Genomic DNA, 24,561 nt, shown 5'->3' with positions numbered 1-24,561 from the left:
ACACGTCACACTGGCTTCCAAGTTGAAGACTTTGCACACTAAATTTGAGCTTTTAAGTCGGGCCTAAATCAAGGGGCGGATCAAGAAACTCTAATGATTTCGATCCATTATTCTCGCTGATCCGTAATACCATGGGATATGCACCCGTGATATGTGTTTACCATGATATAGGAGAACTTAATGGTGAATAAATGACTTTAAAATTCGCAACATTTTAATGTGTTGATATTTCCTACGTTATATTACCAAAGTACGGGAATCAGTGTACGTTACGTCAGAATTAAATTTGTGACGTCGCTAAATAGATAGTCTGCAGCAGGCGCGGTCGCGGCGGCCATACCAGATCGAGAGAGTGTTTACATTGCGGCGTACTGGTCCTTGTAGAATTTGAACGTCGCATTGCCTCTTATAAATCGTTGCAAATGGTCGCAGTTGAAGAGATGAAGAAGTGTAGGTATGTTTATTCCTCCTCTATGCGACGGTTTGCTCATAACCGAGACAAGTGCACGTTGCGAAGTGCGAGGGCAGGCCAAGCTTGTATATCGAGCTATTGCAGATCTTACGGGGCTGGATGTATGATCAATTTTGGAAATTGCTGTTTTCTGTTACAACAACTGAGAAATGCAGTTTGAATCGCGGTAATACTTGGAACAAAGCGATGGGGTTAGTGCCATGCCAGGCATGGCACTAAGGGTTACTGACATGCGCACTAAGGGTTAGTGCCATGCCAGGCATGGCACTAAGGGTTAGTGCCATTCCTGGCATGGCACTAACCCGTCTGTGACGTCACATAAAAACACAAACAGAAAAATGAACTAACCCCCATATCCCAACATTACAGTAGGCTAACAGACAATGAAACACAACTTGAAAACAATAAAATAATAAACAAAAACAAATAAACACTGAGAACATTCCATTAATAAGATTACACCCAAAGTTTATCAAGTGTAAAATGGTGTTAGGTGTAAAACAGTAAAAAAAAATTTTTTTTCTTGAAATGAAGACTTACTACCCTGAGTTAGTGCCTCACTCTGCAAGAACATTTGTAAATTAATGTACTTATTTACTAACTAACATGCACTACGGCTGAAATCAAAATTTAATTGCTTTATGGGGAATATAATTATTATGTAATAATTTAATACCTTGTTTTCAGTAGGTTCACAAAAAACAACAAATTCCATGTCATGATTATTTTATTATTAAATTATTGAATGGATGAATATTTATATAAAACTTTTTTTATTCGCTCCAGTGTCTCATATTTATTATCTTCTGCTTTTATAAAATTCAGACAAGTGTTTGATTTGTTTAGATCATTACAGTTTGATATGCTTAGTTAGTCATAGTATATTTTGATATGCTTTTTAGACATTAACAGGTATTTGTGGACCTTAGAGGGAACGATAGAGTGATCATAGATAGCAGAATCATTAAACATATGGAAACAACATTTAAATTCTTCTTTGTTCCTTTTGTTCATAGGAAAGACCATCCTTAAAAATATCTTCGTTTCCCGCACCCAACCCGCCATTTTCAACATGGGTCGGTCGGTCGGTAGATTTTTTTTTTCTTAATTGAATGTCTGTCCAAAGCATTCATATATGGTTTCATGACAGTGTAGTTATTCAAATAAGATGTGCTTAAACAATTTGCAAAAGATTAGTTTCTCTTTAAAACTCTTCAAATAATGGACAGTTCATTTATAAAAAGAGGGAAGACAATAAAATTGATTTACAAATGTATTTTGATAAACATTTATTGATAACAGAAATAACCTGCACAAGAAAATGACTACCATGAATTTTTCAATCTTGTAAAAACGTACAGGTAATGCAGGTAACACAGATAACATCCTGTATATTTGGGATGGTATATACAAGCTAGCAGGGTTTTCTCGGGCTCGGGTCTTCACACCTGCCTTAAATTAGCTCCGCCCCGCACTTAACTTACCTGAGGAAAACCAACCGGTTGAAAACCTCGGTCTTTAAGTCATAACCTTGGGTTTTGATTGAAATTCACCATTTTTTGTACATCCTTTTCTGCTATTCCTAAGTATGCATTTAGATTTTTTTATACAGTACATATGTATCAGCAAACTTACACATGAATACTATATACTAAGTTTGGTCCCACCCTGGGGTCAGAACCCTTACTCTGGGGATCATCAAATTTACAATATTGGTAAAAGACTACCTGCTTTATCCATTTAGTTTCAATTTAGTATCAACAGCAATAAAGAAGATGTTATTTAAGTGTTTTACACATATAAACACTATATAGTTGTTTGGCCATGCCCTGGGGTCAGAGCCTCTACCCCGGGGATCATGAAATTTACAATTTTGGTATAACCTTTCCTGCTCTCCTTCACCACCCATTAATGATTTTTTTTTACACGTGGTCGGTTCTTAAGAAGAATTTTGAAAAGTTGTCAATTTTGGGCAGTTTTTGCCCTGCCCTGAAGGTTCCAGGGGTGCTGCAGACCTGAAATTTATAATTTACGTCCCCCTTGTCCAAATAATACTTCATACCAAATTCGTAAAGAATTTCACAGGTAGTTTTCAAGAAGAAGTTAAAAATAAACAATTGTTCATGCACGACGGACAACAACCGATTAGGCTGTATATGTATTGCTAAGCGAATTCATATCCAAGGCCAAAAACAATATATGTTGGCTTCCACTCTTTCTACCTACCCTAGAAAATGTCCCTATAAAAAATTGAGGTCAAAAAACCGTGAAAATGGAAACCAACATACTATATTTTTTTGCCCGATCAGGCCAATGTAAATGTATTCATGTATTTCAGCGAAAGGAGCGAGAACTCTTACATGCAAACATTAAGAAAAAAGGCAATAATTATATTATTATATATATAAATAATTACGCGTCCCCGTTGCCGGGGTAAGTGTAATGTCATCTCGGGAAGCAGACTTAGAGTAATCAAAGTAGCATTGGGCGCCGTCGGTAGGTGGCGCTGGCGGCAACATTTCCCGCAATCACAAAAAGTTGACCTCACTGCGCTAGGTATTTTTCACCGTTTAATATGATAAAGCCCGAGGTTTAAATACGAAGGTATTAACGTGAAACGAAAGTAAGGAGTTCAAACTTTACGTATATGGTGATATAGAAAGCACATGGTACGAAATGACATTTTGTCGGTATTTTGAAGTGAGAAAATAAGTTGCAAAACCATATACGCAGATTTTACGGTGATATTTAAATAATTTGAACTTCCTTTTTCTTTAAACAACACTGAGATATGCGTATATGTCTGAACATAATGTGAATGTGGTTAAATAATTTTTTCAACCTGATGGGTAGAATTTACAAGAACGATAACTCTAATATTTGTAATAAGACACAAAGGGAAAATAAATCAGGCGTACTTCATTGTCCACAATAAATCGCCGATATATGTGATTCAATGAAGTTTCCCGTTATCAAATTGTCATGTTTATTTTAGAAAATACATAATTATCCTAGATGTTGTACTTCACCTTGCAAATTGATACTGTACCGTCAGTAGGTGGCGCTCGCGGCATAAACAAAAGTTGTTTGTTTTTTTAGAACCGCCTTGGCTGAAGCCACAAGCGGTATCCAGGGCAGAGCCCTGGTGGGGGTGGAGAGGTTGTGTGAAGAATAAATAACACAGCAATTTAAGACCGACCAGCCCATCTTTGTTCCAATTCTTAAGATGTCTCATTGCAGAAAATGATCTTTCGCAAGGCACAGAACCAACTGGTATGCTATTTTCCAGCATGCATAATTGCTTTGTTTTACTCTCACTAGTGGCTTTGGTACAATCTTATAATCTTTTCTATAAAGGATATTGATAAACAACAATTAAGATATGTGTATATGTAATCGATACAATGATATTTGTGAAGAATTTCATACAGAAATACTATAATTTTCCTCGTCCGGTAGCTAAAATGACTGAGGGTAGGTATGTTTATTAGCGTTTTGAAGCAATATCGATACTTATTTTCAATAAAATAACGTCATAGTCACATTTTGCACACCCCAAAAAGGTAGAATAGGCATCAAGTTAATTTCTGTTTAGTCTATTTTCACCAATATTACTTGAGGTCAAATATTTACACAAGTCAGAAAAATAACTTCATGGAAATATGTGAAGGTACTCGTGTTTACCTGTCAATTGTGATGCAGGGAAAAGGGATATTTTAAAATACTTATTAATTTTGAAATCAGTGCATTTAAATTAAGTGGAATATTGATCAAAATATGTTGAAATTATATTGTTTTTAAAAATCTCCCCCTGTCGCTATTAAAGGATATATATATAAATAATTACGCGTTCCCGTTGCCGGGGTAAGTGTAATGTCGTCTCGGGAAGGAGACCTAGAGTGATCAAAGGAAATTCTGAATAAAGGAGACCTGCGTTTTACAATCATTAACATTCTTACTTTACCACGTTTAGATACTTTTATCCGTAGTCTTAGTTCCCTCGTCTCTGCTGGCAATGTTGAGTTTAGCAGTCATGTATTACACACACGAAGATAAACGGTGAAAGCCAACTAAGCCTACAATCTCAGCCCTGTCGTCTGCTGCGCCTGGCCTTGATGTAATGTTCCTGTTCGCAATGGCGCGAAGTTCCTTCAACAGATAGGATTTATCGCTTATTTTCATCTCCAACATCGAACCCGACCACAATATTTTCTGTTTATTTTTACCCGCAAACAAGACTAACCCCATAGCCAAGTGCTCTTTACATGTTTGGAGTCTTATTAAAATTAGATCGTATGATCCGCTCATCTACTATTGCTACACGCCTGGGTGCATCTCAGGATGTAGTCTAATTAGATACACAAAAATTAAGAGAAAAAAAGGGGGATTAAAAAATCTTGAAGATACCATACTCTTTAAGTCTGTAAAACTACTATATTATGCCAATATTTTGATAAAGTTAATAAAACTGTCAACTTCCACAGAAAAGATGGTGTTTATTCATTATTAAGGACTCGCACATCAATTTTACTTTCCCCCCATTCTCACAATGTCAAGGTTTTGTGATCGCGTACCCGCCACATAAATAGGGAGGGTGCGTAATCACAAACCCTTGGCATTATGAAGATGCTGTTCGTCCGAATATTGCATGTAGTTGAGGGTAACATTGGCATTTTTAAACATCGGTTGACAATGATTTTCTGGGGGTGAAAATTTTCAATGTTACCCTTAACTACATATATTTCTATAATAATGTCATTTGAAAATGCGTAACAATACCTCAAAAGTAGAATAGCACTAATCCAAATTCGTCATCACGCGAATCAAAAGCGGCATTACGCCTTAAAAATACTAAATAATATAGGGAGCTCCCCCTCCCCAAATATTCAAACTTAACGTAAATCGTGGTATCTTGTTTAGAAAAAAATACAAAACAATGTAAAAAGCAATAATTTCTTCCACTCCCAGAGAAATGAATGACAAAATCTATTGATTTCTTGAATAACTTTATTGGGGGAACTTAATTTTGTCCAAAAACCCTTAAAATTTGCGTCATTTCATTAATGTCACCACATAAAAAAATGATAGAAAATAGTACAAAAGACTAAATAGGAGATATATTTCAAGTCATATAAAATCTGTAAAATCCAGGAGCTTCCCGGGGCTTCGTCCCCTGCCCCGCCCCTCCCCCTCCCCAGGGCTTCGCCCCCCACACCCTGTCTCATAAAGTGGCACAACCGTAACCACAATTCCTGGATCCGTCCCTGGCTTCTAACAAATGATTCCTTATATAACTATTGGTATTTTCTGATTTAGATTAAGAATGAGATGACTTTTTAATTCAAACATGAATTCTGTTAGGGAGAACCAATATCGTTTACCCCCTCCCCCTCGTAGGTTTAAAAAAAAAGGGGGGGGGTCCAACGTAGTCAAAACGAAATACTACATCAAAGGGGAAGCGAATTTCATTCATACTTGATAACCTTCACAGGGGCCTGAAATATTGAATAATCATTCGAGTTCGGTTATACAATCTGTTTCGTTATCTTTCGTTTTGGTGCATTTCATTTCGTTTGAGCGGATTTCGTTTAGTTTCGGTAGAGTTCATTTCGATTTCGTTTCGCATTTTAAATACTAAATGACAATATTTCTAATCAATTTAAATATGTTCATACCCCGATCTGGGTTAGGCAAATTACAAATAAATTGGTTAGGACTTAGACTGGGGACATTTTCTTTTCAAATAAAGTTTGGCATGGTATCCCATGAAACCAAAGAGGCCTACAGGGTTCAAGGTCATATAAATACATATTATTTCACCCTTTTTCTCTGAAGTATACATGACCCCGTGGGGATCCGGGTTAGGGTAGGTCCACAACACCCGCTTGCTTGTCATAAGAGCCGACTAGATGGGGCGGTCCTTCGGATGAGACCGCAAAACCCGAGGTCCCATGTCGCAGCAGGTGTGGCACGATAAAGATCCCTCCCTGCTCAATGGCCATAAGCGCCTAGAATAAGCCTAAATTTTGCAGAACTTCACCGGCAGTGGTGACGTCTCTGAGTGAAATATTCTCGAGAGGGACGTATCATGAGACTTTGGGTCCAAATGAGGCGTATTACGTAATAGAGAAATGACGTCACCAACATCGTATCTTGTTCAACACGTTACCAAAATTATGCAGTTTTTTGTGATTTTCTTCTTCTTCTAATTTTGGTTTAAAAGAAAATATTTAATATATATAATACTTACAGGTACCTAAATTCCAAAAAAAAATTAACAATAAGTTGCATTCCCCATTTTTTTTTTTGACAAAGACCATATTCTTATTTATTTATAAGCGGATGTAGAGCCCCCCCCCCCCCCTCCCCCCGTCTTTTCACCACACATTTACTTAAATGGTATTACTGACATATACAGATAAAGAAGTTGAAAACAATCAAACCCTCCATAGAACACATTTAAATCAGAAGATGAGTAAAGCTCTAGATTTGGCACCCAAAATGGTTGAGTACTTGATTTTCACATACAGTACGGCCAGCGCGGATCCCGTATTAGACCGCGCTCCCCCCGCGGTATGTTAATCCTTCCCGCGCTATCCCGCTGAGGGATTTCATCGCGGGGCAGAGTTACACCGCCGTGGTCTGAAGTACCGTTGTTTACCTGTTAGGGCTATCTACCTGTACAATAGTTATTCTATTCATCGACAGAAAATGATTACGGCTTGATTATCGTCAGCTTTCTGGCATTACATACCGGCATATTAAATGAAAATAAAAAATAAAATCGGGAACGTTTTTTTGTCCTTACTAAAACCAGATACACATGTACTTAGGATTTACATGTATCATATTTAATACACCTCAACTTTTTTTATTCTAGAAAAAAATCCGTTATTTAATTTTGTTTTTTCGTATTTTATGCTCCATATAATGATAATGTACATTAGAAAAGAAGCTCTTTGCTAATAATATTTGCAGTGAAGAAAAAGAAAGATTTACAAATGACCGTACATGTACATTATATGAGTGCAAGATTGATATGTTTTGTCTGTTCTAATGGCGTTAACATATGTATGTAGACTTTCAAATTTGAAATTTGATTAAAAAAGAACATGACCCACGAACCATGAAAAATGGCCTAGCCTGGGATATTGATAATTTCCGTATATAATAATCTTCGGGATATAGGCTTTCTAGAAATGTTTTTCTTTTTTTCATATATTCTATATTTTTTTGTTACTATGACGTTGAATATTGTGGTATTTAATGTTAAAAAATTAACATTTTGGGATACACGTCACAACAATAAACCTCCAATACCATGTACAATGTACATGAACCTATAAATTTCTAATTATATCAAGTTATATGCGCTCAAATAGCTAGAATGGCTGATTCAATGATCATTATAGGCATTTTTTACCAAATTTGGGAAATAGAAATAAGGAATATTTTGGAAATGATGTTCAAAGCCGTGATTGTTCAACTTTACTTTTAGATTATTTTTACTTGAATTTTAAAATACTGAAATAAGAAGAAGAATAAATATAGTATGTAGTCTATTTACATGGTGAAAGAAGTGAATCATTGGAACAATTATGTTTCATATCATATTCTATAGTTTTTTGTGGGTTTTTTTTTTTTGGTTTGGTATTAAAACGACCGAGTATCGATATCAATGGTAACGAAATAAGTTGACACCGCGTCTCGTCAAAACATGTTCAATTCGAATTTACTCGGAATTACACGTTCAACAAGCATTTGCTGTGAAACCTGATTAAAGGAAAAGTCCTGTAGTCACCTAATAGTAAGTATCAAATGTTCTTTTTCTTTACATGCACATGTTGATTTCATAGCGTAAATAATAACACAACACCGATATAGGGGGTCAAAATGAGTATATTATTATTTGATTCTGAAATACGATATGAAAAATGATACTGTACAAAATCTTACTGTATATATCTTTATCAATAATTGTATATTCCTATACGTATTAATCATCTAAAGATACTGACGTATTTTAATCAACATTTTTATGTGTTTATGCAATACTGTACATTTTTGACTGACAGAACGTAAATTATGTGGTCTAAAAATCATTAATATAGATTTTTTTAAAAATCAATTTCACAAAATTAGATTTAGATACATATTTGAAATAGAATATATATACATCTTTGACATCCTAAATCTCTGTAGTTTTTAAATGTTTGGATTATAATATATTGCATTTTACATGTGTATATACATGCTTGTAAATGCTACAGAATGAGAAATAATCTAAATTGGTATATTTTCATAACAGTTTGAATAATAAACAATCAAAGTGTCCTCAGGATTGACTCAAAATCAAGAGTAATACATATGTACAACTTACAAGTGAACATTAAGACAGACAAAACACTGCTAAAACACATATTACTGTATTTACAGGTGTTGCTTTTATAAAATATATTTTCCTGTTGCATAATATTTAGATGAATCTTCCCAACAATAGAAGTACCATGTAGATCTATACAGAAAATAACACTTAGAAATCATGTTTGTTCATGTACCAGTTAAGTATCATAATAATAATAGTAGTAGTATATAATAAGTATTTATTCTGCTAAAGTCAAATACCCTGTTAATTGTCAACAAATGCATCACTGGTAAAGAAAGGTTATAAATCTATTGTCTAGCACAAGTTTCCATATTCTACAGATTTCTAGGAATAAAACTACATGTTAAAAATCATTGTGTGCATGCTATGTGTTGATGTATTTGTAATTAACAAACATAATTTTTAATTACTGAAGAACTACTTGAGTTTAAATCATGTGAATTATACAAATGCAGTGGTACAGATAATACATATACAGTATTACATACAATACTTAAATTGAAAATGTTACTCCTCTGGTCCACTTTCATCACTGTTGCTGGAACTATCAGAATCATCAATTAGTGTGGCATCATCGACAAACTCCCCCCAGTCTCGAACACCCATTCTTTCTTCCCTGTGATGGCGAGCATACCCTAGATACCACAGGATAGCAGCGACATGAGAACACATCCCTACAACACGTGCACCAGCTTTGCACTTACAGTACCAAGCTTTTATTTCACCTATATCGTACTGTATCCACAATAAGTAGGTCCTTGATGAGACATGCCTGCTTTGTAGCTTTATGCGTAGAAGACCTGGATCCTCCCTGTGAACTTGGATGCTGCAGTCCCCCTCAACATGCTCCTGAGCGTATGACGGTGATAGACGCAACTGATAGGTACCACAAGTGAGAAGTCGGAGCTGTTCCTCATCCAGGCAGGGGAAGTCAGTCAGGTCATCTACTTCCCTCCAGCAAACTGTACGCCGATCAAGCTTGTTTTCTTCCACATGGTGCTGGAGAGAATTCACTTGCTTGGAGAGGTACACCATTTTAGCTCCCAGGGCTTGGTTCTCCTCGGTGTCACCACAGACAAGTGGTTTTAAGTACCTGGAAATTATAAGATATTTCATGATTAAGGAAATTATGGATATTGCAACAATCATATATTTAATGATAGTTATTGATATTCTGAAATTCTTATAGTCAACATTATGAAATTGATGTATAGATCTATAATTATGCATTTATACATCATTCATTTTCTCAAAATGAACTGAATTTATTTTTTGTCTAGGAATTCCTAAAGTGATCATGAATTGATGTATAGATCTATATGAATTTATACATATTTCATTTTCTCAAAATGAACTGAATTCATTTTGTCTAGGAATTCCAAAACTGATCATGAATTCTTAGTCTCTTACTCAATTTTGTAAAATGCTGCTAACCTGTTGCATATGGCACATGCAATCCTCACAAAATCACCGATGTAAGGTATTTGACTTGATGGTAGGATGTGCCCTAAATACCGCCATTGTTTAATCCTAGCATTTGCTGACTCCACAACCCATCGAATCTGTGTAAGTATAGAAAAGTTTCAGATAGTCTTAGAAATCAATACATTTTTGAGGATTTTTAAAAAATTTTAAATGAATTAAAATTTTAACAAATATGTAAACTGAAAAGTATTTTATCTGGCATTACCTTACTCAGTAATCGACTGGTGTTAGCATTTTCAGTTGACATTTGCTTTTCTCCTTTTCTTAAGAATGTAGGCATTTTGGCACAAATTCCCATCTCTTGGAGGTAATCCAAAGAATCCCTAAATCCACGGTCAACCACAAAGATATCATTCTCGTTGACCCAGCTCCGTATGTCCTCGATATTGCTGCGTATTATATGGTTCAAAATGGTAGCGTCATTGTTGCGAGCTAAGTAGGGGCCCAAAACAGAAATGAAGTAGCCTGTCGTCGACACAATAATCATTGGCTTCACAAGTGGTCTCCCTTTGTGAAGGCTAAAAGACTGTCGTTGAAACTTAAAATTTCCGCTTTTATTGATATAAATGTAAGTTCCATCAAGGACAAGTATTGCCTGTTGGGACAATGCATCACCAAATATGTATTGGGCTAAAGGTCGAGTGTGTTCTTGAATTATCTTCTCTCTTGTCACATGGCCAAAACCAAGATTCCCAGTGACAAATCCACCATTCATTAACGCTGTGCGAATTGTCTTTACTGCTCTGTAAATGCTGGATTTGGATATCCTAAACAATGTTGAGAGGATACAGTTGGATTTTCCACCTCTGAGCTTCATCAGGAAAATGGCCAAACTCGTTCTGACAGTTCTCACTGAAGTTACCTTGACTTTTCCCTCAACATATGTCAGCAAGTCCTCAAACGCAGCTTTAGGGATTCCTAGGAGATTCTGGTACTCACTGTCCGTTAGACTTACACTGCTGTCAAAATCCAACCTAATTTTTTCTTTTTTCAAAACTTCAGATCTCAAAAACTTGATTAATTTTGCCACTCCTGTTTTGTTGAACATGGTGTTGTCAGCAATAGGTTCAAGTTCTTTTATGTCTTGTTGTAGATGATTTGGACAGCAGCGAGCCCCGGCAGGAATGATAACCTCTTTAGAAATGAAGATTTGATGTCTTACTCCTAAGGGTACTACAACTAGCTTTGGACCTGGTCGCTTACAGATACAGCATGAAGCGTGCCCTCTTGATGTACATGGGAATGGGAGTGATACAGAAGGAGGACTAATTAGAATAGCTGCTACTGCTGATGATGGTGCTGGACTGTCTTGAACCTGTGTCCTAACCGGCTTAATCTTCTTCTGTTTAATACGGGAGTAACACATACACTGGCATCTATTGCACAAAAAATCATGCTCAGAAGGTCTCCTCCCTGTGAGGGTGGTGATCACTGTCCTATATTTATCTGAAATCCTGAACCTGTGTTTTGATTTTACTCTCCGTGGACAGTTGAAACAGAGGAAATGTTTGGGGCCACTCCCTGGCATATCTGAAATATTTATTTCAAATAATTGAAATACAATTTTGGTTGGATGAAAATCTTGTCTTCATGTTAAAACTTATTGATAGGTTATTTTCCTAAAATCTAATTCTAAATCAATTAATTTGTATTTAAAACCTTTGATATTTTTTTTTCACTAACTGAAAATGTGTATCTTCAAATGTTTTGTTGATTATGTCAGTGGGAAATATAGAGGGGGTATGGGGTTTACAACGATGTATTAATTTAACATTCCCTTATTTAAAGAAAAAATAAATCTTTTCCTAATCCTAAAGGAAAACTGCTGCAAAAATACCACATCTCCATAAATGAAATAATATAGATAATAGGAAAATGATCAATAGAATTGTGTTGTGATTCATTTTCCTGTGAGGGGGGGTGTGTGCTAAATTTTGCTTTTCACCTTTTTTTTTTTAATTTAATTTTGTTTGAACACTTATAACATATCTTTTCAACATTAATCTTGTCTATAGCACAAAATAAATATTAAAAAATCATTTAAAACGTTTGATATATATATAATGTATAACGAAACGAAAAAGAAACTTGGATCCACCACCAGTCAGTTTTTCCTTTTAGAGTTATTGCCCTTCAATCGAAAAAAGTAAACAACTATATGTGAATGCTCTACATTTCAACGCAAGTTATGTTAAATATTATTCAACAAGATATATTTTGATATGTATTTAAAGTGACTGATTTAATTAAAAACAATCTTTTTGTGTGTTCTTATAGGTTTTAACCAAAGCATATACACGGGACTTATGAAGTTACAAACTTAAATAGTTCAAATACAAAAAAAAATAATTTGCCGGGTTTTTCAGCTGTATACATGAATATCGTACGGTTAAATTTCTGAAGCACTAATATAAAATAGATAAAGCTAACAGTCGTGTGTCAATTTTGCCGTAATCCCAGCAATATGCGGACTTTTGTTAATTTACGACGTTGCCATAACTTTACAGTTACGGTTGGCAGACTTCATATCGTATTGAAACTGAGAACTGTATAAAAGTACAAGATTTGTAAAATTGTGTCAACCGATGGACAAATTCATACAATATAGAACATGCTGTCTGTAAATATATCGCACATCTCTGCGTAATACTGCATACATACTGCATACATGCTGGGCCTATGTAGGCCTAATTGAAATGTACACTGGGGTATAGGCCGGGCTATACCGTATATGTTTGTACTGTACGTTTGATTCGGACATTTATTCTGTTTCAAACAATAGAATTTATGTAACAAAAGGTAAGGAAATCGGTACATTTAAAACCACCGGAACGGACATCGGAATCAAACGAACAAGCATACATATATCATATATTACATGCAACATACAGGTAAGTTTACACAATAGGTCTTACACCCCCTCCCCTTGTACAAATGTACCTTTTTACCATGTAAACCAATACATGACTATCATATTTACTCGCTTAGATATTGATTTTTATATATTTAATAAATATTAACAACATGAAAACTCACCTCTTTGATATTTCTTTTTAAGTCGTATCAACTGCGTTAGATGTATGACTTCTTCTGTGGAATTTGACGTTTCCAGACGACACTTTTGACGTCGCAAATTTTGTTTTATTATTTTTTTTTCGACGTGGCCTCATTGATTACGAGTTAATTTTTTTAATGGAAAGTGTTAATCTAACTTTGCATTTTAATTTTAGTTTACAAAATTGAGTCGTGAGTAATGCGGCCCATGTGAATTTATAGATTGAAGTTGGCAAATTTATGCGATTTTCCCGGAAAACGTGAAACTGCGGTAGGTTTGGGCATTTACTTGAGTGCTTTAAACATCCGGTGTGAGGAAACGGTTGCGCAATACAACTTGGCTCATGTTATGGATAAAAAATATCATCTTTGATTTATTCTGAAGTGTTCTTTAATTTTTCCAAATTTGGTAGGCCAAAAATGGCATATTGTGGGTCATGTTCTTTATTTATGACAAACTGTCATTTTGTGTTTTTTAGGAATAAAGAAATGTCAATTTATATTTTGCTAAAAGATTTTGTCTTCCCATTTCAATCGAACTTCGTTTACATGTACACCTAGAATATTGGGTCCATACTGCACGTATTCTTAAAACAACACACGGGGGATAAGTGGACATGGTGAAAATCTGGTGTGTATATGTTCAACGCGTCGCATAAAGGACGTGAAAATTGTAATGTCTCAACCCAAGTATATGCAATCTGCTTTCTTAATTCTGTTGATTACGGTACGAATGTGAGCAACACCAAAACATACTCTCTAATATACCCCCACCCGTCCACCCAACCACGGGAAATTCTGGAACTGCCACTATTTATTTTCAGAAAATCTATATCACATCAGCCTAGTGGCCTCTCTCCACCTTTACTGATTGGAGTTTTTTTTTTTAATAGTGCTAATTAAACTTGATAGAATATTGAAGAAACATTAATATCACGATATCACAAATTTTACAAAAGAATCGGGTTCAGCAAAATAAACTTTCTGTATTTCAACAACTCTTTCAGTTGGGTTTTTTTAATTTTTTTTTTAATTTTTTTTTTTTTTTGTAAAATTAGTTGTAGGCCAAGTGAGCAGTTTTTCAAGGGAAAAAACCCACATCTAATGAAATCAGGTGCTATTTATTATTTTTCAAGATGTATAGGCATAAAACATGACAGTAGAAATTGACCGCATGACTTTACGAGGACATTTTTCTTCCCCGCACTATGTCGCGGAATTAAGGTTTCTTTTACCATGTGACTTTACGAAAACTGCCGAACACAACAATTTTTCCGCGCATCGTCATGGCCGGAAAAGATTGATTGATTGATTGATTGTATCTTGCTTAACGTCTCGGTCGTAAATTTTTCACTCATATGGAAACCTCACCAAGACCGGTAAAGGGCTTCAAATTTAGGCCTATGCTCGGCGCTAACGGCCATTGAACAGTGAGGGTTCTTTAGCGTGCCACACCTACTGTGACAATGAACAATCGTTTTTGAGGTCATCTCCGAGGACCAGTGACATTCACACCTGATGCCGAGCGTTTGGCGATGGAACTATCACTACCTGTTTTAACGACTTAGGTCTGTCGCGGCTGGGATTTGAACCCCGGCCTACCGCCGGAAACGAAGTATAAATTACAAATGCAGCGAAGTCATATGGTTTCTTAAAAGACAAACTTTAACATCGTGTTGTGTTCTACATGATTATATATTAAAGAAAGGTTTCCCGATTTGATATCTAACATTCTAATTTTTTGAAAGAAATATAACGATATATGACCAGTGACCAGACGGTATTCATTTGGACAAAATTTCCAAATTACTTCCATCACTCAATTACTAGTATTGAATGTCAATAGTCCGTTAATGGATCGCAGGCGCGGATCTAGAATTGTTTCAAGGGGGGGGGGGGTGAAGAGGAAATGAGAGTTGTTATAACGTACGTCAAATTAGTTAAACGACAACTTAACAGGAATACTATCAATTTGTAGTTCTGAATTCCAATTTGGATTAATGTTATTGTATAATTATCAGACGTAGATCTGTAACTCTTGACTTTAAAACGAATCATGTTTTAAAATACATTCCGATTTACTTCCAGTAATTCATTTAAAAAATAAATAAAAATAAAATGAATTATTACAGATACCCCTGGGACGAGGCCTCTGCTGGTGGACTGTTAGTCCCCGGGGGTCTTTACAGCCCAGTAGTTAAGTACTTCGTTACTAGCAAGAAAATACGGATATATATTTAATTGCTGTTCCAAAATTTACAAATTAATTTCAAAATTAAGGATTATCTCCCTCACGCATAGCTCTTATCCTTAGAGGAATTTGACTCCACTTTTTTGTCACACTGTTTTTTCCTATACTAGTTCTAAAACGTCATTGTTATTTCGGATTTCAAACATTTCGGCTGAGCATTACTGAAGAGACATAATTTGTCGAAATGCGCATCTGTTGCATCAACATTGGTACCGTATAAGTTTTACATACAAACTATATAAAAGATAATATGAATTCTCATCACCTGATAGAAATGTTGACGCACGATTGTATAAACAATTTCCATCGTCTAGGATTTTAATAACTCTATGATCATTCTCTCTCTCTCTCTCTCTCTCTCTCTCTCTCTCTCTCTCTCTCTCTCTCTCTCTCTCGTGAAAAGGGGGCTTGTAACCCCCGTACCCCCCCCCCCCCTAGATCTGCCACTGGATCGGATCAATTTTTATTTAACTTTTCGTTTCTTACTTTTGTTGTTATTTTTTTTAAGGAGTGTGGGTGGAGTTCAAGTTTATTGTAAGCCGTTGATTGAATTCTTCAGAAGGCAAGCAATGGTATTTTTTAATTACACAAGATTAATGGGGATTTAAAATAATATATGCCGCTAAGATTTTTTTTTTTAAAATCGGGCAAATACATTAATTCCATCAAAATCACAATTTCAGGAATTTCTTTACAAGCGGTAAAAGCGTTTTTTTTTTTTTTTTTTAAAATGTTTTACAACATGAATTGATTAAGTTTATGCCGCGTTCACACGGAGGCTGATTGAAATTTCCGTGTGAACGGGGTTCAGAATTGATTCGCATTAACTTACGTTTACGTGTGAACGAGACATTTGGTAAATGTTTCTATGGAAGTTAAAAAGTGTTTTACAAGAATATTGTAACTCCGGTAATATGACTGCAATATTTATCGGCAGAGAATGAAAATAATAAGATATCAAAAGAGAGAACAAAAACAATAGCTGGGGAACAGAAAAAGAATTTACTATTGTAACTTTGTCTTTCAATGTTGTTTTCAGGGGAATGGAAATCTCTTATTAATTGGATAGGCTTGTAAAATTATTTCTAAAGGTGAATACCAGAGAAGAAGTATCAAGATTTGAAAGGTTACTTTTTTTTCGGTATTTTATTTTTTCATTTTCAATTTTCTTTATATTTGTGAAACAACATACTGTTACAATCGGTGAGAGAGAGGGTGTCAGAAAATGGCAACTCCGAGAACAGAGGTAGTATACACAAGCGCTTGCTTAAATAGTATGTTATATTACGATTTTAAAATACGTACATGTATACACCATGCACAATGTAAGTATATGTGTAAAACTTATGAAGTATATGAAACGGTGGAACATAAGAATGACTTCCCGTTTTCAATGAAATTTCTGCTGCCCTCGTTCATAATACAATGAACCCTTTAATCTTACAAAATGCCGATCACCCCCATGATATCAACTAAGCATTTTACGTTCCGTTCCATTTTCCATTCCACGTTTTAGCAATATCCGGTGATTCTATACAAACAGCGAAACCAACCCACGCGGATTTCATATCCTACACTACGTGTTTCAAAACGTGTCACAAAATATTTGTTTGCTATTGCAGCACAGGATTATTCTAAGTACTTTAAAGAAATATTCCGGATTTTCGTAACTCTTGCTTGTACGAATTGTACGAGTTTGCTTAGTTTATAAATAATATGTATGTATTAAATATTTTAATACTATGGATAACAACGATAAGCCGGTTAAATTAATCGATTACTCGGGTGAACAAATGCTAACCGATTAGAAAATTTGTAACCGATTGGCCGGGCTATTTTTACTAGAGAAATACCGCCGCGTGCCTGTGTCACATATATGTTTTAAATAAAGGGGGAGGGGTCGTAATATTCAAAGTCTAGGTGATGTTTAAATATTAACATTTTTAATGACTGATCAGATTTGATAATCTTTAAAGTAAAATTTCATGCAGTACCAATAATTATAGTCCATTCTGTCGGTAAAACCTTTTTCAAAGTTCCCAGTCAGGCTCTATAGTCTATAATGCTTGCGTTAAATAAACTACCGAGCAGTACTAGTATCAAACTGATAAAATCGGCGCTGTCAGCATATTTTCCACATAGTTTTTTTTTTAAATAATCAGTTCAATGATTAGTACCATTACAATGCATGGTATAATGACGACAAGTAACATAGATGTAGAAAGATACATCACTATACAAAGTTAGAGGATCAAAATAAAAATGGAGGGGGGCGCCTAAAAATCATGCAGGTCGGACTAAATCATATTTCTGAGTGACTTCCCAATGTTTAAAGTATTGTAATGCTTAAATGAGAAAGACATGAAATGTCAGCTGTGTTATGTAGAACGGACGCGCAGGTGCTGAGTAACTTTATTAGCGTGTGCCGTCCAAACGGATTTTTGCCACCTTAACAATTCTTGTAAACAAACTTCGAAGACAATATAATTATTTCTTTATCATAAACTTGAAGCCAAATATTGTAATATAATAAATAATTATATGATGCACCGTTCTGGCAAGACGTTGCAAAAAGTGAACATTTTGAATTTCTAAATACATTCTTCCTTTCATGTGGTTTTTGTTGACGTCTTTACTTATGGAAACACTGGTCATGTTGTTCCTCAGTGAATTAAAAATATAACTGAAGCTAAAATAAAATGAAATAATTCAGTAATTCAGAATTATAATTCTTAACGATTAACTGGTTTATTACAGGTAATCGGTCAAAAGAATTTATACGACTATTTGGTTACAAAATGTTAACCCAATATCATCCCTACTAGCTAAATAGCACTGTTGTGTTCAGAAACAATATCATCCCTATTAGCTAAATAGTACCGTTGTGTTCAGAAACAATATCTTCAGTGATCAGTAGCGGATTTAATGGGGGGGGGGGGGGTTGGGTTTATTTATTTTTAATTTAAGGTAAATCATGGTATCTTGTTTAGAAAAATGTACTAAACGATAGAAGAAGCAATAATTTCTTCCACTCCTAGTGAAATAAATAACAAAATCTTTTGATTTCTTGAATTACTTTATAGGGAGAACTTATTTTTTTTCCTAAACCCTTAAAATTAGCGTCATTTTAATAATTTCCCCACATTAAAAATGATAGAAAATAGTACAAATGACTTAAATAGGAGACATATATTTCAAGCCATATATGAAATATGTAAAATCCAGAAGCTTCCGGAGGTTCTGCCCGCTAAAAGGCTTCGCCCTGGACCCCCTGCATCATAAAGTTGCCCCCCCCCCCGTAACCACAATTCCTGGATCCGCCCCTGGTGCTTGCACCTATGGTGTCCAGGGGTCCGTGTTTGCTAAACACTTATTTTTGTATTCTTTATAGAATCGATGAATGTTCGTTATATTTACTCTTTCATACAGTGTAAGTATTGTTTATTGCGGAGGGGGGGGGGGTCATTTAATAAGATGACTACTGGGAGAATATGTTATAATTTTGATATATTTTTATAGTTTATTTTATTTGATTATTTTAATTGATATTACATGATTGTAGAATTTTGACCTCCGATGCAATCTTCAACCGTATCTAATAATTTTAGATAAGACTTGTAATGTACGCAAATTAATCCTGAGCCGTAAATCGAAGGTTATCATACGGGATGGATCTGATTTTAGGAAATTGATTCGATTTCCTAGGGCAACCTGAATAGGAATTCTTTATATTTTCAATGTATGTTGGGTTTATCTGTTAGAATCGAGCCGACCGCCGAATCCCGATTATGTTGTGCAACTTTGAGTTTGTTGCTACTTTTAATAGATGACTTACTCGAGGAAATATTTGTATTTACAATTTTTTGAAATCTGTGATGTATTGAACGGCAGTGTTAGGAGATAATGGCTAGCCTGTAATGCATTAATAAGCGAATCCATATCATAAAATGTAAATGTTTGTGTTTGGGTGCTTTCTATACTCTGTACCGGAAGTTCATATATACCGTTTGTGAGCAAACGAACTCTGGTGGAAGTTTGTTAAGATGACGTAATAGAAAATCGAGGGATTTCCGCACGTGATACTTTGACAATCGATTTTTACTAATGCCTCGTTCACACGAATGCGCATTAAATTTTACTTTGATGCGAAGTAAATAATGCACATTAAATTAATTCGAATGAAATATAGTTCACACGACGGTTATATTCAATGCGAAGTAAACTAATGCGCATTAAATTCGTATGCATCTCTAAGTCAAAGGGTGCGAGAATTAAATTAAACGATAGACTATATTATTGAAAATCATTTTTATACATGTAGATATTTTAATGAATATTGGGTATAGATACATAATTCGTTGTTCAAAACATGCTTACAATATACATGTAACTGTTCTACACACAAGGAGTTTTGTAGTGTTTATTTTTATATGTTCCCAAGAAATTAGTGTTATTTCCTCTGACGACCAGCATTCATTATAAACAATATATTGCTTCTTCATGAGCCCAGTTAAAAAAACCTCGGAACCTCTTTTTCATCATTCCGCTGCCTATTATTGTGACGTAATTTTTAATTAGTAATACGTATTATAAGTGTAGTGTGACGTCATATTGTATAAAATAATTTAACTATGAGTGACAAATTTGTTTTTAAAAAATGTAAAAACAGAAAATCATCACTATTTCAAAACATTTTTATCGTATTTAATTTCTAAGTAATTCCATCCATATGTATTACTCAGTATGCAGAACACACATTTACGTCTGACATTATCTAATGCCATGCTGTTTGTACAATGTTTTCTTCAGTGATTATTATCATTTTGGTTTGTTTTTCGCACAAATCTAACATTGGTATATATAGCTTACCCGTGACGGGTAGATACATGTGACCCACATTTGCCATTACGCATGCGTCTACATTTACTGTGCATTAGCTTCGCATAGCGTTCACACAGAGCTAATGCGGTGTAAATCTAATGCGCATTAAAATCTCTATGTGAACGTGGTTCAGATTTAATTCGCATTAATTACGTTTAATGCGAATAAAATTCTTCGTGTGAACGAGACATACAAATATGCGACGCTTAGAAGAATTATACATTAATTTGAATATTTTGTTATTACTTGTTATTTTACACGAGACAACTTAACCCCGGGGTGAATATAAAATTGTTTGCAACTATTGCATCAATTAATGCAGGTGAAAAAGATTAAAGAATTTTGTTTTATTCACTTCGGGTTTGTTTGTTAAAGTTTATAAGTAAAGGGGAAATTAAAAGTGTACCACGCCTAGGGAGGCTATGGGTCAATGAATGTATAGCACACAGTATATATGATTTGATATAGATTATTTTCTAATAAAGTGCCGGCGACATCGATTGCACGCTTTTATTGACTTTGAGTGAAAAAGTAAGATTATTGTACTGTAATCACCTGGTTATTCTAAACTTGTAAAATTAAACCACGTTAAAATTTCTTATGTTAGCAGTTTCCGTAAAGTCACGTGGTAGAATGTCTTACATTTGGAAGTCCTCTAAATGGGAAACATTTTCTCACAATACAGCGCGAGTTATTTCCCTTTGAATACAAGGACGCACATGTTGCTGTCCCCAATTCATGGCGCCAATAAAAGGATTTTATAAATCTTATTGTAATTATAGGTGTCAGTTTAGGGATTTTATATATCTTATTGTAATTATAGGTGTCAGTTTAGGGATTTTTCTGTAGTTAAATGAAAAGTAAAATGACTGCAAAGAAATATAAAGTCCGATTAACTGCAAGTCCGATTTAAAATGGCTTTAAGGGAAAATTGTTGAGAAAATTGTTATGCATGATTTTTCACATTTTTCAATGTTGTTCCCATGGGTTGGGAGATGGGGGTGGGTTGAAGACCTCTTCATTGGTTAGGTTTATAAAATCGTCATTTATGGTGATCAGTATAGAACGTTATAAAATTTAAAAAGTCGAAATGTAATTCAAGTCCTTAGTAGTATATTTGTTTTTTACAACATACTGTCACACTCGGTGGGAGAAGGATGGGGGTAGAAAATGACAAATCCAGGAGGGGTAAGGCACACACATACACTTGCTTACTATATTTTTCTCATAATAGATTATGATGATTTTCAAACACACATATTCCCTTGGGGGTTTGGGTTAGAATAGATCCTCAGTACCCCTTGTGTGTCGTAAGAGACGACTAAATGAATTTGGCCGTCCTTCGGATGATACCGCGAAAGCCGAGGTTCCGTGTCACAGCAGGTGTGGTACAATAAAGACCCCCCCCCCCCTGCTCAAAGACCGTAAGCGCCGAACATAGGCCGAAATTGTATATCTCTTCACCGGCAATGTTGATGTCTTCATATGAGTGAAATTTTCTGGATATTGACTTTAAACAATATCTTATCAATCAATCAATCAAACACATATATGCATTTGTATGAAGTATATGAAACGATGGATTCTGAGCATGACTTCCCGTTTTCCCTGTATTTTCTGATTTTCTTGTTCATAAACTCTTTGGTTTTACAAATGCTGACCTCTTTTCAATATAGTCTTACATATAATAGTATCGGTTTCCGTTGCGTTGTCCGTTTTAGCAACACCCCGAATACATAGAATTGTCTTTAGACTTACTGCATATCAATGATAATTTCTAACCGAGTTGTAATCAGATAATCACTGGCACATTTAAAGGGATGTGCCCGGAGGCTTTCCCTATCATTTTCCAATTTAAGGTAAATCATATTCTCTTGTTCAGAAAAAAAAAAACATAAAGAAAAACAAAACAAGAGACATTTTTTTTTCCATTCTTGGAGAAATAAATGACAAGATATTTTACTTTATTGAGTTACTTTCATTTTTTAAACCCTTAAGATTTGTGTCATTTCTAATTTTCATATCATTAAAATGACTGAAAATAGGAAAAATGACTACATAGGAGACATATTTCAAGCCCTATAAAAACTACGAGCTTCCTCGGGCTTCGCCCCCTGGGCCCTCGGGCAGTTGCATCACTTGGGTTCAAATTACAAGTGTACTCTTTAATAGTAAATTCGAACCCTAACGATATAATTGCCTGAACACACTTGGGGCCTTATGGTGCCCCGATCCCTGCTTTATGAATTTGCGCCCCTAACCTAAATTACTGGATCCGCCCCGATAAATTGGTACTATATAACCTTTTCATAATTAAAAGTAGTCGCACCTAAGCAGTTAAAGGTAAAATATGATGCTACAAGTTTCCCAGCTTTTCAACTTTCTCAGACACCAGTTTCTCCAAACAACGTTTGATGCTCACCGACGGACCGCTTAAAATGTATCAGTCAACCCCTAAATCACTGGATCCGCCCCGATAAATTTCATAATAGATACATGTGATAACTTTGTTTGCTCGTCCATTTTTATTGCAATGAAGGGGTTCGGTTTAACAGCTTCGTTTCCTTCTGTTTCTGTAGATTTCCTTTTGTTTCGTTTCAGCCGCATTCGTTTCGTTTCGGTAGATTTCGTTTTGTTTCGATTTCGTTTTGCACTTTACATGTACCCGAAATTTTATCTGTAACCAACACATGTACATTATACCGTGACGGATTTAGGGGTACGGCCGTGATTATACGTATATACCTCTATTTTTAGTTTTAAGTAAAGTGAAAGAGAAAGATAAAGAGATACAGGGAAACTTCGGCTCTCGGACCGACGAAAACGAGACATTAGCAATGAAAGACATTTTATCTCAATTATCATGTAGGTACTGTTCATAGGATCGATCAATTATCGGTGGAGATCAAATGAGTCTGCTTGTACAATAAATATTCTTGCTAAAATCATCTAATTTTAAACTGAAAATCTCTAACAGGATACATAAAGAAAGCACAGAGGCCTATTATTGGAATACCTCTTACCTATAAACACACAGTTTACGTTTCATCGTTTATGTCATTAACAAATGCATTTTGACATTTTTAAAAAAGTACGGTAGAAAATATGATTTTGATTTTTCTTAGGAATTCTAGGTATATGCATGGAAACCAAGAATATCAATATATTTTTTGATAATTATTATTAACTGTCATGGCTTTGTTCTTTATCAAATACCGCTTATATCCATACGAATGTATGATTCAACAATATGGCGTTAGATACCGTATGCATTCAATATGTTAGTATATGTCTATTACATTTTCTACAGAGTTTGGAAGGGTCACTTGGATTAGCCAAGTGTCGCTCAACACCCTTGGAAGCACGGGTAGACCATAGACATTAAAAGAGGCCACTTGTGTTTTTCACACCTGCGGTCGAGAATTTCCCACCTGGCCGGTCGGTCGGTCATTTGCACACCTGGCCGATCTTGATTACCCATCTGGCCAAAATTTTCTCATCTTCAAAAGTTGCCGATATTATAAGGGTAAAGTACACGTTTGTTAACAAATGTTCTTTAAAAAGTGGCCGGTGTCCGGTTTTCAGGGGTGACCGGTTTTGTAAGAATTTCTTTATAAGGAAATGTTAAGATTTCTTCCGGGACTTTGAAAATCGGCAGATATTCAGGGAGAACCAGTTTTCTGAGGGGTTTGGACAAGTTTCACTGTGTATATGTCAGAGTATCGTTTTTTTTTGGTTGGGGGGGGGGGCACCATCGCTATATACATTGATTGTCGAATAAAAATGTAGGGGAAAGGTGAGAGGGCTTTGTAATTTACGTCATCGGACATCGATTTCCATGCACTGATTTTTCTCATTTTCAACAATCATCGGTTTTGAGAGGGAGGGGGTGTTGATGAAAGCTATGTGAATTCAGTGTTTTTGTCAGACATTCCATATTTGATCGCATCCCTTAGCAATGGATGCTGTAAATTATTTTGTCATTTTAAATTCTTTTCTAAAGTGGTTTTTTTTTTGGAACATGTAGTTAAC

At 35.2% G+C, this 24,561-nt stretch overlaps 1 protein-coding gene and 1 pseudogene across 1 annotated transcript; both read right to left on the bottom strand.

The window, feature by feature from the left end:
- Window positions 1–4,706, bottom strand: part of LOC125672948 (uncharacterized) — a 47,033-nt pseudogene extending 42,327 nt beyond the window's left edge.
- Window positions 4,707–8,353: 3,647 nt separating this feature from the next.
- On the bottom strand, window positions 8,354–18,540 carry LOC125674090 (uncharacterized). Its single transcript, XM_056151538.1, has 3 exons — window positions 10,549–18,540; window positions 10,293–10,420; window positions 8,354–9,951 (listed from the first exon to the last, which is right to left on the bottom strand). The coding sequence occupies exons 1-3, from the start codon at window positions 11,869–11,871 to the stop codon at window positions 9,366–9,368; spliced, it is 2,037 nt and encodes a 678-aa protein (XP_056007513.1). The 5' UTR covers window positions 11,872–18,540; the 3' UTR covers window positions 8,354–9,365.
- Window positions 18,541–24,561: the final 6,021 nt, after the last annotated feature.

This window comes from Ostrea edulis, chromosome 10 (assembly GCF_947568905.1).
Source record: "Ostrea edulis chromosome 10, xbOstEdul1.1, whole genome shotgun sequence".
NCBI lineage: Eukaryota > Metazoa > Mollusca > Bivalvia > Ostreida > Ostreidae > Ostrea > Ostrea edulis.
This window is presented reverse-complemented; position numbering and strand designations above follow the sequence as displayed.

Coding starts and splice junctions, on each gene's coding strand:
- LOC125674090 (XM_056151538.1), bottom strand. CDS start 11,871: ATGCCAGGGAGTGGCCCCAAACATTTCCTCTGTTTCAACTGTCCACGG. Junction 10,421..10,548: donor CCAGTCGATTACTGAGTAAG/GTAATGCCAGAT, acceptor ATACTTACACAG/ATTCGATGGGTTGTGGAGTC. Junction 9,952..10,292: donor GCATGTGCCATATGCAACAG/GTTAGCAGCATT, acceptor TATAATTTCCAG/GTACTTAAAACCACTTGTCT.